We start from the raw sequence: 14,043 nt of genomic DNA on the forward strand, positions 1-14,043 counted from the left end.
AACTTAGTGCTATCTGGAAACCGGACTCTGTAGATATTCTTTGGTTTACCCAAAACCAAAAGTAATTTTACCTGGTATATCCAGATTATCAACTAGATTTCTCAAGACTGAATTTTCCAGATCACTAATAATATTCCTTATTTTGCTTCATATTCACAGAAATAACTATTTAGGACAGATGGCATTTAAACAAACTCAATTATGTTAAAAAAGGGAAAATTAAAATAAACGTAAGCAAAGGGTTGTAAGGAACCAAGGCAATTATGTGGATAGCAGAATCAAAAATACATATTTTCATCTTAAATGCACAGAAATATAGTTTCTTACTTTTACACTAGACATCACTACGATTGAGATTCTGTTTTGTTTTACTGAGGTACTTATTTTCTACAATTCCAGTTACTCTTTACTTATGAAGAACGTATTACTCCTACATTAAATCAATTATTTTAAGGCTTATTTAAGAAACTGTACCTGGAAATCTAGAGCTCTTGAAGAATTCTGCTAAATGAACTAATAAACAAGCAAAATCGAATGAAACTTTGCAACTATCAGCAGACTCTCATATCACCAGTTGTCGCCACTGATATTTTTCTGAATTTCATGTCATTATCTTACAAATATATAGCATTCTAAACTTCGCAAAGCACTTGCAAATATATCCATTGATAAGAAAGCCAACAAGATACACATTAAAGCTCCATTTTATAAAGGAGGAAGCGATGCTCAGACGTGAAAGGACTTGTCCAATGAAACACTGGCCGAGCTCAGACGTGGTCTCAGGATTTCTGACCACTGGCTCAGCACTTTTCCTGTTCAACGGTTCTTCCTCTCTTTACAAAATGTGAGCACTCTCTTCTCCAACTATGACCATGAAAGTACAAAAAGGGGATGAAAATGTGGAACTAGGTATGTTAAGTTTCTCATTAGAGCCAACCTCATTTCAGTGTTGGCACCAGGCTAACAGGCCAGTTTTTATTTTGTGCCTAACTAAACAGGCTCCTTTTATAACCATGGCTAAAGTCCAAGAAATATAATAAAGCCAAAGATCCAAGCAGCAAGGGATAACAATTATTAAATTTATTAATTGGGATTTTGTTTACACTTCTCCATTCAGTTTAATAATTGTTTTGATTTGAATAACCTTGACCTCCTTGGACTGTTCATGCTAAACAATGAAAGGCTTGAGTTTCAGAAAGTGTATGTGAGTTTTACAGTGTTTCATTTCCTAGAGAACATGAGTTTGATTTTTATTATGAAAGAATAGTTGCTAAGTGAAAGTGTAGGGTTTCATCAATACTAACAGAGAACCACTCCTTAGAACTGTAAATAGAGCCTTAGTTATTTGTCAAATTCCTGTTTAATTTGGTTTCAGCACACAGTTTTACATTCTACAAAATTAACTTTAAGGAATCTGGAGTATACTGCAAATATATTTACTTCATCAACATTGATGGTATCCAAACTTTAGAAACGCGTCCTGGTAGATGGTATATTCCAGGAGGGGTACACATCACTCAAAGATAGGCCATCTAAGGGCTCAGGTTTGTGAAACGGAAAAGATGGGGTGAGGGGGCGGGAGGGAGAGAGGGAGAGAAGGAGGTGTGGGGAAGCGGTGGGGGGGGAGAGAGAGAGAGAGGACACTAACAGGTGCAGAGCAGGAAGGGCAGAAAACGACTGATTAGGATTCTTGAAATTGTGCAAGAAAAGCCTGACCTTGAATTGAGGTAAAGCAGATTATCAACCATGACAAAAGATCAAGAGAAAACATAATCAGTTTAGTCAGAAGATATGGTACTACTTCAGTTTTCGCAACGGTTATAGATACAAAGAAGTTATCATATTTGGGAAATAAGCTTTGCCTTAAGTTTAAACTTCACTGAAATTGAATTAAATTAAACAAGCTGGCTTCTTACATATGTTTGCCAGAGAAAATAAAAGGAAAGGAATTAATATTTAGTGAAAGCATTTGTGCCAAGAACTGTGTTAGGTGCCTGTGTAACTCCTTGTGTTTTCTCATTTAATTTTCAAGGCAATCAGAGGAAATAAGTATTAGCATAGCAATTTTAAGGTAAATTAACTTTCAGGGATTGAGGGCTGGTAAAAGGCAAAACTAATATTTTAATCTCAATTTGGGTGACTCTGAATCATACATTTTTAGTTTCCTCAGTAGAGAGCGACAAAGTAAGAGTTCTAATTACTTCTATGAGATCTCATGAACAGTCCATAAAATTAAAAAATTCAGTTGGTGGGTCCAGCCCCACGGCCTAGTGGTTAAGTTCGGTGCACTCCACTTCAGCAGCCCGGGTTCAGTTCGGGTGGGACCTACACCACTTGTCAGCGGCCATGCTGTGGTGGCGACCCACATACAAAACATAGGAAGACTGGCACAGATGTTAGCTCAGGGCGAATCTTCCTCAGCCAAAAAAAAAAAAAATCAGTTGGAGAATATTACATAAAAATCTACACATGTGGCTTGGCTAAATCTGTAATACTTGACAAGAAAAAAAGCTAAATATAACTGCAGTGAGCCCAATAAACCAAAATCTCCTCATTTAAAGATTTGTGGGGAGTGATGGTTTACTTTTAAAGCTGCAGGTGCATTTTAAACTAATAAGCACCTTTTTTTTCAAAGATTGGCACCTGAGCTAACAACCGTTGCCAATCTTTTTTTTTTTTGCCTTTTCTCCTCAAATCCCCCCAGTACATAGTTATATTTCAGTTGGGGGTCGTTCTAGTTGTGGCATGTGGGACGCCGCCTCAGTGTGGCCTGATGAGCGGTGCCATGTCTGTGCCCAGGATCCAAGCCAGCGGAAACCCTGGGCCGCCAAAGAGGAGAGCACGAACTTAACCACTCAGCCATGGGGCCAGCCCCTAAACTAATAAGCACATTTTAGGGAGAAAAATTAATTTAAAATCTTAAAACATAAAAATGATTTCTTAGAGCCAGCCTGGTGGCATAGTGGTTGGGTTCATGTGCTCTGCTTCAGCAGCCCAGGGTTCACTGGTTTGGATCCCTGCAGCATTTTTTGCTACACACTGCTCATCAAGCTATGCTGTGGTGGCATCCCACATACAAAATAGAGGAAGATTGGGACAGATTGTTAGCTCAGGGCCAGTCTTCCTAACCAAAAAAAAAAGAAAGAAAAAAGATTTTATTGTGAAATAGTTCATAACCTTTGCATATGACACAGCAATGATGATATATATTAGTTACATTAGTTATATATTAGATGTATATTAGTTATCATAACAGATGGTTCAGTGAAAAACCATAGCTAAAGGCAAATGATTTGTGCTCCACTTCAGACTTATCAATTGTGACAAACTTATTACAAATAATAACCAATAAACAATACTGTCATAAATGTTAATGTCTCCTTTTATACATTTATCTACTATAAGTACATACAGCAATGAATATGGCTTCTTGAGTGAAAGGATATGCTGATTTGTTCAATTAATGAGGTCAGTCAAGTTTATTAGTACTTACCAGAGAGGAAATGCTGAGAGGGTGGTCCAAAATCTCTATGGGCCTCCTGAAGCTGTTTAAGGCGATCGCCCACAGAAACCTGCACGTGCACAGACAAGAAATCATTTGATTTCCAAACAATGACTTTAACATATCCTCAATTTAAGCATTATAATAAATGATGCTACTGCCCAGATATGAATGCTTGTACAGACTCCTTCTCCATCTCTGGAATCAAAATACTGGTATGAAAATAGACCCCTTCTGGCACCGAGTAAGAGCAAACAGTGTCAGGCCCTCTTCTAAGCAATTTATATGAATTAACCCTTTAATCTTCATAATAAGCATATTGGGTAAGCATTATTTATTATTACCGTTTTACAGATGAAGACATTGAGACACAAAGAGGTGTCGAAGGACACAAACTTAGCATGTGGCAGTGCTAATATTCATACCCAGCTCATCTGGTGCCAGAGTCTATGCCTTTACTGTTACTCTAGGTTACTTTGAAAGCAGCAAAGCTCTGAAACATCTAAAGTCAAGATGTGGCCATGGGGTCAGTGGCTACTCATCTCTTTTGTAAGGAAGGTGGCAAAAAGCGCTACAGGGAGCAAAGGAGAAAGAAGTCTAAAATATTCCAAGGGAAAAAATAGATGACTAGAAAGATGATGATAGATAGATGACAGAATTAGATTATAGACAATTGTTCAATAGATAGGTAGATGGAGAGTGAAAAGACATGAGTATGGAATGTCTTCTATTTTCCTCCAAGTTTGTGCCCAATCATCTCGACTTGGGTGTATTCAAGTGTGTACCAGCAGATTAGTGCACTCTATATATTTGTTTACACACCCTGTATAGTTAGCTCTCTGCATTATAAAAACGCAGAGAGTCGGAGCACTGAGAAACTAAGTGCAAATCAATGACAATCACACTGCCCACTGATATGCCCATTCCCTGTTTCCTGGTCTTTGTCTATGCAATGTCAGCAGTTCTGATTAGATTGCCGATCTTATTTTCAGCTGCCTTTAAATGAAATGTGTCTACCTCTGGCTCACTGGGCAGCTCTAGTTTCTCCTGGTTAGCTATTTAAGTTGCATTAGCAAGTATTTTGTTTGTTAAGGTCAAGAAACATTCAAACACCACACTTCACGTTCAGGAGGAGAAAAGAAAATGTTACTCCTGAAATTTAACAACGCTGTCTGCCAGCATTGATTTCTCTCCTCTTACTCAACCAGCAACTAACATGTGAGCTCCAGGGGTACCAGGCTCAGAGATAAGGATGACAGAATACACATTCTCTTTCAAGCATAATGCATGCCCTGACTTCTAATGTTTGGAGATGGTGATAACAGAAGCAGAGTGGGAAGGTAATCCAGATGGACCACGGGAAAATCCACATGTAAATAATGAATTAGAGAGATGCACCAGAAGAAAAAAGAGTAAAGGTCAAACCTCTGTGTCCCACTCACTAGAAAAGCATATATGAGTTTAACGGATCCTGCCTTACTAATCTCACACTATTAATACTCTTTTCAAAGACAGAAAAGATCGTCTAACACTATACACTCATTTCTTACCTCTTCCATTGCATGAAACACATACAAACCACTGAGCGTTTCAATGTTTGAATCAATTTAGGAAACCTATATACTATAAAATATTACACCCTTAAAATAAAATGCTTCTGCTTGCCACCTCAAAATTGCATACTTATTTCATTAAATATCACCTTTTAGGCCCAAAATATCGAGAGAAATTGGTAAGAATCATTTTTTCAATCTTCCACTTTAATTATTCCGCCAGTTCAGGGGAAAAATGATTATTATGACTCCTAGAAGCTGGCCACTGAATGTGACAAAGATTGAGTCAAAAACTTCTGAGTGGCATGTGTAGTGACTTGCAAATGCTGATAGCTACTAATACTTGAGAGAATTCTTCTCGGTTTGGCTCTATTAAATCTGGGACAAGCAAGTCATATCAGAGTCATCAGAACAATTGTAATAGATCAGCTAAGATCTCAGAGCCAAAGGCAAACACAGAGGAGTGTAAATGTGCTAGCTGGAAAAAATGAGCAAGACAGCAAAATAGCAAGCAGTGGAAGAAGAAGGATGGAGACTTTCTTAACTTTTCAAAAGAAAAAAAAAGTACATGATTAAAGTAAGAAAAATGACTCCTTTATGAGCCATTATGGGAAAAATGTTTCTGTGACCTACCATAGGTTACAATTACTGTGATTTATTTGACCTTTTGCAATTTTCTACAAATATCATATGAATAGTACATCATAAAATTGCATTAAAATCTCTATTCATAAATAAATGAGGCCTTTGGGTTCAAGATACTGAAAGACAAATACTTGATGATAGCATATGCTATAAATCCATTATCAAAAACAACCAACCAGAAAGAGGAAATGATGGTGTGTGGTAGAATAGTGAGGTAGAGTTTAAAGACCAACTAGGTGTAAATCTGGATTAGGAAGAGGGATAACGGTACCTGCAAAAGTTTCCATCGCATATTAAGGTCATCTAGCTGGCGAGACATCTTTAAAGATGGATGCAGGTCAAGTGGAGACAGCTGACTGGACAAATCATTCACTGTTTTAACTTTTAAGTTGATTGGTGCAATTTCTTCTCTAAAGGCCTGGAAGAAGAGGATGCAAATGATGTCATTGGTAAAGAAGAGAACAAAAGGTAGCATTTTGAACTTTCTTTCAAAGAAAACAGCAAGACCAGCTGAGAGGTCAACTACAGTTGCTCACTCCACAGGAGCCCACTCAATCCAGGTCTTCAGCAAGCCAGGACCACCAGCCAAAGAATTATCCTTTATACCCCAGAGAATCTAAATAGGTGTGTGAAGAGAAAAATTATAAGGCGAACTCATTTGCATGATTACATATTTTCTCCAAATTTTTCATCACATGCAATTTAGTCTGGAGAATGTTTGCCATTATCATCCACCTTAATAATTTCTAGTCTCGATTCTATCTTTAATTTTCTTTCGTATCTTCCTTCTTTTTTCTTTCTTAATATGGCTACCTTAATACTTTATACCTGACGCAACAACTTGATTTGAATGTGTCCATTTAAAATTAAGTTAGAAAGTGGCCAAGAAAAACAACTTTCCTAACCACAAAACCTATGCCTATTACATACTTGAGAGATAAGGTTCATCCCTTTCAGAATCATTTATGATCAGGGTCTGTGGTTAGAGGTGAGGCAGGAAGAATGGGGTCTATAAGAAAAGAGCTTAGAACTGACAGAAGCCACCTGTGGGCACAGTACAGATAGCTGGCACAGGTGGGGGTGTATGTAAAGACGGGAAGAAAAAACCAAACAAAAAAATATTTGAGGCAATGGTAGTAATATGTGTTGTGAGAGCAAACAGAATAATGAAAACACTAAGTTTTCTCCATTCTCCACATAATTCCACCTGCCTTCATGTTCCCTTTTCCCAAAAAATTCTTTGCCTAGGTCCCATTGATCCTTTAAAGACAACTCAGGCACCCAGTCCATGCATCCCACGTCAGGGAAGATTTTCCTGAGGCCCTTCCTTTACGAGTCTTGGCTGGAAGCCCTTCCTCTGTGCTTCCCAGCACTGTCTCTGCCTTCTCGAACCCAGTCACGACCTACAGCCAGCACATGTCTAGACACACAAATCAGCTTATAGTGGGGCCATTCCGATTGTTTGGTGCCATATGAACCAGTTGTTGTGTATTTTAAATACCATTCCTCATCAGAGCTCTGAGTCCTTGTATTATAAGCATCCAGATTCTTGATGTCCATCAAGTAGAATGGAAGTTTCTCGAGAACAGACATTCTGCAGTATTCAGCACAAAATGTGCAATACAAGAGGGTTAGAATTCATTTCTATTGACAAAGGCCCACAGAAATGATATCCGAGGCAAGATCAAGCCAATATACAATTGGGAGCAGACTTGAGATGTTAAAACAGAACAGTACATTTTTAATTCTTTGGTATGTCACAGAATTAGAGTCAATCATGTACCAAAGTGAATTTATAGGGATTAGGCGGTGTGAGCATACATTTAGCATCAGCCCCCAGGTGTTACGATTTCTACTGTCCCCACTCCTCAAGAGATTAGTCACATGTGTATGAACTCCCTTTATTCTCCTCTTTCCCCATACCAAATTTAGTTAATGTCAGAATATATATCAAAGTGCTTTAAAGTTCATGACGTTTTATTAGAACACTGCAGTATTAATTTGGCTCCCTCCTTATGCTTATAAAAAGAAAGCCTCCTTAACAACTTCCCCCCTTCCTTTTCTCTTCCAAGACCTTCTCTCTTCCAAATCCAGTTAGCCTACATAACTCCCCCTTATATAACATGTATAGGCTAAAAATAATCATCATGTTTGATAAAAACCAAAACATTATTAAAAATATAACTTTATCTTTATAAATGAAATGCATTTTAGGTAAATTAGAGAATATATGTTAGTGTTTCAAAATTCTTGAACGTGCTCAAAGTCGCAGGAAGAAGCTGAAGGTGGAGAGTCAGAAGAACAGATCTGGAGCCCAGAGTTGGAATGAAAGACATGGACAATGGAGGTAGCAGTGTATATAACAACATCTGAAACAGTGAACATGGAAGTCAATGTGCGTAAAGCAAGAAATATCGCCAGAATCCTGAAGACATTAACATTTCAAAATCAGGTAGAAGAATGGAAGCTTGCAAAGACACGTGGACTGTTGCAAAATGGAGGAATCTAGAGTTGTGATAGTTTTTCTCCATGGCTGTAGTTATTGGTCCTTCATGGATGACAGAATGCGCATGGACAGACAGACACACAAATACAGGTCAATGAGAAAAGCAGTTATATGATAAGCAGTTATATGATAACAGAGGCATTGCAGGTCTAAAGAGTTAATAATTAACCCAGAAGCATGGGACGGACAGGAGTGGGAGTTAGGGTGGGGAAAGAGAATTTTTCGGTCTGGACTTTGAAGAGACCTGTTTAAGACTAATTACAGAACTCAAATCCTTCAAGGCTTCTTCAGCTGTGATTTCAACATTACACATTAATATTCTCTCCTTGAGTATCTTGGAAGAGTTGAGAATTTTAATCAGCTTTTTAATCATTGTCTTTGTATTTTGTAGGTACTGAAGATTAAAAATGAATTGCTGGAAAATACTATCGGATTTATATGATTTTAAATGATAAGCAGTTTTACTTCAAAACATGGTAAAAGTCTTTTAAATTAGATTATAACTTCAAGACAGATTTTTTAAATCTTATAGAAGAGAAAGGAGTTTTCATTTTTCCTCTATAAAAATACTTTTTCTCTTACAAGCCACAGGTGAAAATGTTAAAAGATCTTTGACAAACTAGGTCTCTGGGTTTTGTTTTTGTTTTGGGGGTGAGGTGTTTTATGGCAACAAGGAATCATTCTATTAAGAAGGTTTATCTTTTGCTTTTCAAGAGCTTCCAAATGAAGGGGCTTGATATAGAGCAAGTTTTAAAACGGTTTCAGATCTGCCGCATGTTCTAGTATAAAGAACCAATTGATCACGTCTTGGCTGCACCTTCCTATAGGAGAATAAAAGTCTATGTGGTCTTCCTGGCTATAAAAACAGAAACATCTGCTACTACTAAGGGTGCTGACTGGCAGCCTGTTGGCAGATGTGAATTCCAAACCCTTCTCCTGTCAGAAGATGCGTATTCTGCAAATAAGAATGATGAGGGATAATTTTAGGAAGTTAAAATTATTTGATTACCCTCAAAGATTTTGTTTTCCAGTTGCTTTGCCATATTTAATAATATTTAGCAATAACTGGTACTTGTTTTCATCTGCCTACTGCTTCAGTAAGATTTGGGGTGTACTTCAGAGCACACGGAAAACCAGACATTGAATCCATTCTATTTGGTTTAATGAGACTTAGGTTTTTATTTTCCTTTTTCCTAATAAGATGTGAAAATATTTTAATCCACAGTTTATTCCTTTTTTCTTAAATATTAACTGTATTTTTCCTAGCTTTCTACTTAGGCAGAGAGTTGAACAAAAGATTTGGAGACAGAAGAGGGTAATTTCTTTAATCAAATGGGATTAATAACTCCCAAACTTTCAGGCTTCTAAAAACTCCAGACGCAACTTTTCATTTTTCCCCCAACACTAATAATCTGCATTAAAAATGGATACTTTCAAATTCAAACGGGTAAATTCTTGCTCCAACCAAGACACACTTTATGCAGTACAATAGAACACACTTTTTGTAACCCATTGACTTAAAAGTTTTCAGTGTTTGAAAACCATCTTTTAAAATATAATAAGCGTGCAACTTCCAAAGAAGTTACACTAAGAGGCTTTATTTTCATTTGGTTATTTTAAACTCGGATCCACTCATGAAATGGTTTTTAGGATACTAGAGTTGGAGAAAGAAGCCTGCTTAATTCAGTGGGTTGCTGGAAACTTATGAATATTTACAACGAAAGATGGCAGACACCAATACTCTTTTTTAGTAATAAAATGTTTTTTAGTTAAATTTAACTTTTAAATCTTTGAATTCAAATAGTTAATCAAAGTTGTGTTTAGCTACATTGGAATGAATGAGGTCTCTATGATGAAAGAGAAGAGCACGAAAGAAATCATGAAAACTCTTATCACTTAGTAGCTGTGTGGGCTTGAGAAATATCTTCAGTTTCATCATTTGGAAAATGGACATAATAATAATACCTATCTTGTCGGGCTGGTGTGGGGATTAAAAGAGATATCCATGTAAACTGGCTAACAACAGTTCTTGGCACATAGTAAGCCTCAATGAATGCTAGTAATTATTATTATTCCTATGTCTACACACACATATAATTACTCATGTAATTTGCCTAAGCATTCAGTTAATTTCTTAGACTTTCCTTCTCTTCCTCTTCAGCCACATGCATACAAACAAAGGGAGAGTGTTATCCAATGTCTGTGCACAAAAGACAAATGTCTTTTATAATAAGAATTCTATTCATGGGCAACTGAAACTAATACAACGCTGTATGTCAATTATGCCTTAATAAAAAAAATTCCATTCATTCATGATAGATATCGTCTGTCTAACACCTTCTGATTTTTCACTGGTTTATTCTTTGATTTGATTCATGACGTCCTAGTGTATAGTTTAATATGCTACTACAAACCCTACTACACTCTAAATCTGTTATCTGTGTCTCTTACTGCCTAAATTTCATTAATTTTTTTCTGGATATGTTCTAGAATATGGGAGCCAAAGAGTGTCTAGACCATAGGACTGACATCCTTAAATTTGGGCAATTCCTGACTATAAAGAGAATTTACAGCTAGACTAGTGCTTCATTAATGTACTCAGACAATGAGATAAAATTTTTAGATAAGAATTCCCAATAAAACAGTATACTTTGATTAAACTTCTAAATCCAACTACCACTCTACAGGAAATAGAGAATAGAGAAGAACCTGCCAGACTACACAATGTGAATGCCATTCTGCAAAATCCAGGTTGTGAGAAACACTACAAAACAAACAATTTCGTTTCTTCAACAAATACATTGTAAAGAAAACAAAAAAAAGGATAGAGGGGAAATCTGGAGATTAAAAGGGAGTTTAAAATATTTTTTAAAAAAATAAGTAAAATTAATCCAAATTGTTTAGGGATGCACAGTTGGGTAAAAAAAAAAAGCTAAGAAAAATAACAGTAAATGATTGCAAAAGTCTCATCCGTTGTTATTTGGGTGAAGAGGCTTCTGATGGTGAGGGGCAGATGGAAAACATCTGTTGTGACTGGAAAGGTTCTATGTCCTGATTTTGGTAGGGGTTGTAACGGTGTTGGCCTAATAACAATCTCTTATAACAATTTATATCTGTGGCTCTCTGTATTTGTGTTAGATTTAACAGTAACACATTTTTTAAAACGCTTTATCTGAGGCAGTGATGCTGACCATGGTTTTTTCAATGTGATCCTGCAGCGAATCAATGAGCAAGTCTCCCACGGGCTTCCAGCCATTCCGCACAGCCTCTGCCTCCTTCAGGTCAGCATCAAGGTCGTCCATAGCTCCCTGCAGGTCTCGAAGTTTCTCCAACGCCTTGTCCACTTGTTTTTGCCAATTGTTGGTAACAGCGTTCAGACTTTCCCACTTCTCTTTGACTTCAGAAGACTGTTTGCGCATGGCTTTGGCAATCTTTTGGGCTCTCTCCTCAGGAGTCAATTCTGTGATTTTAAGAAAAAAGAATATTTGGAAGCCTGATCAACTCTACATTCTTTATAGTAAAGCATGACTACAACCTTTCAAAGGCTTGCCACCAGGATACATGGAGACAGAATTTTACACTGGCCGGAAGAACAAAACATTTCTCCAAACTTCCTCCACTATTCCCTGCTACTCCTTGAAAGAAGAAGATAGTTCCTCAGAGTAATGAATGGCCTAGATTTTGGTGACTTTTGAATTTTAATATATTTGCAAACCTTGAAATGTAACAAGATAACTCAAGAAATAAAACAATTTTTCTTTACCATAAACTTAGTTACATAAAATCCAAAGACGGCTTTTCATTTCATTGTCCTCATGAGAAACGGGAAGTTAATTAGGAGAGAAATAGCTTTAAGTCATGAGTAAAAACTCGAGAAAATAAGATTGATTTATGGTTTTCCTGAAAAAGTAACTGAAGACAACATATCTTAGATACTTAATCATCGCGGAGTCTGTTTGGCAGCTCATCTTCAAAACAGGGCATTTTCTGTAGCCAAGACATGTAGCATGTCACAAACATTTCAACAGGAAGACGGCAAGATTTCAAGGACCAGCATAAGTATTTAATAGAGCAAGACAGCTTCCAGAATGTCTGAAATAAAGTTAGACTTTCAGACAAGAAAGGGCATAAGGCAAGGCCTTGCCACCGGACAGGGGCAGGAAGAAAGAGTCGGAGTCTCAAAGACAAGCAAAGGATAGAGACAGAAATGAAAGTCAAGTTCAAGGCCAAGGCTCAGAAACATAGAGATGGGAAGCTGACAAGACAGCGGCAGAGGACTTTGATGGACACAGAGCGGACACTCAAAGCAGGCTGGACAGATCTCGAGCTGCACACTCCTGGGCCTCTCTACCCTCACACCTGAGAATGCCTCCCTTCCCATCCGGCTGCTTTGCCGGTTGTCCTGCTTGTGCACTGGAAACAGAGAGGCAGGTCAGAAATACACAGTCAAGGCAAACTGGAGTTTAATTTAAGATAGAAACGCATATTCTTCTTCGTGGCAACAGCCCATCTTTTAGTATCAGTCACATTAGCAACATCCACTTCATCTCAAAATATTCCAAGTCATCCTTACAATGAAAGGAAGTTCACTGAACTTCCTGGTAAGACGCACTGCGTGGTAAGCCAAAATAAAGCAAGCTCTCCTTAAACAGTAACTGTCACATTCAGCATAAATGTGTCTGCTTATCTGTGTTTACTTAAATATTATTTAAAATTCAAGTTAAAAGGGACAGAACACATCTTTTTATCTACCTAGATTTCCAAAAATTCTAGATATCTCTATTTAGACTTAAAAGCAGCTGTGATGAATCTCTGGGAACCAAATGGACCATGAAGCGTTTAGCAACCATGGAACTCCAACGTATACTGCTAAAGTGCTGTGAAGCTATAGAGAGTCTTAATAATCCAGTGGCAACTGAATCGATTACAATTCAGTAATCAAGAAGAGAAAGAGTCATGATAGGTAGATAGATTGAACATACCAGTAAAAGATAAATAAGGAAAACAGTGAATGAGAGATCTAGTTTCAAGGAATGCTTAAACTCGGACACAGTCCAGTACAACAGTCAGGGGAGGGACTCAAGAAGCCTGGGGAAAGGTCCTAAAAAACACAACATGTCAAGATTTCAAGGTTCCTGAGGAAAAACTTTAGGAGGAAAGGTATGTCATTAGGCAAACCTTATTTAAATCCTTAAATGTTGGAGATATTTAGAAAATGAGAAATACATAATACTTATATCTACTGTATATAAATATAAAATGCTATGTGTGAGATGAAAAGAAATCATTCTTAATAGCCTGGTGAGAAAGGGAGTTGATAATTTTTATGACGGCAACACCTGCATGTGTTAATATGTCACTTAGGTTTTTTTCAAAGATATACTTTAAGCACTCATGTTTTACTGACTTTTGTAAAAAAAAAAAAAAAAAAAAAAGAAGAAAGAAAGAAATACAGTACCAATTTCAGAACAGACAACTTAGTTATGATGATTTTTTCCTTCCATAAAGTAACACTGTTTCTGAGTTAATCATTGAATGACCTGACAGGGAGACACACAGCTTCTTTGTCCTGTGACAAAACACCCAACGCTGGCTGTGACTTTTTGTCTTCGCTTAATGTAAAATCTTTTCATTGAGCAGTTTTTTGGTAGTATTTATTACCTAACCCTCACTCAAGCAGCTCCTCAGAAGAAGAGGAAATTTCTATGTCCAATTCACCATCTGTTGGCCAGAAAGGAAACATACTAAGTAATCCTAAATCAGATTAAACCCTGTTGCCTCCCACAGCAGCAATACCTCAGTTTAACACAGACTTTAAACCGAGAACAGAGGGAAGT

At 37.2% G+C, this 14,043-nt stretch overlaps 1 protein-coding gene across 43 annotated transcripts in view; it reads right to left on the minus strand.

The window, feature by feature from the left end:
- UTRN (utrophin) overlaps nt 1-14,043 on the minus strand; it is a 478,290-nt gene that overhangs the window by 87,237 nt on the left and 377,010 nt on the right. For all 43 annotated transcript variants that reach the window (XR_011434362.1, XR_011434361.1, XM_070256224.1 and 40 more), the window contains 3 exons: nt 11,398-11,666; nt 5,972-6,118; nt 3,494-3,572 (listed from right to left, as the gene is read on the minus strand). Coding sequence is in view for 41 of the 43 variants with exons in the window: in XM_070256224.1 (XP_070112325.1) it covers nt 3,494-3,572; nt 5,972-6,118; nt 11,398-11,666 (495 nt within the window). In the remaining 2 variants the exon portion in view is untranslated. The remainder of the gene's footprint in view (nt 1-3,493; nt 3,573-5,971; nt 6,119-11,397; nt 11,667-14,043) is intronic.

The sequence above is a fragment of the Equus caballus genome, chromosome 31, assembly GCF_041296265.1.
Source record: "Equus caballus isolate H_3958 breed thoroughbred chromosome 31, TB-T2T, whole genome shotgun sequence".
Classification (NCBI taxonomy): domain Eukaryota; kingdom Metazoa; phylum Chordata; class Mammalia; order Perissodactyla; family Equidae; genus Equus; species Equus caballus.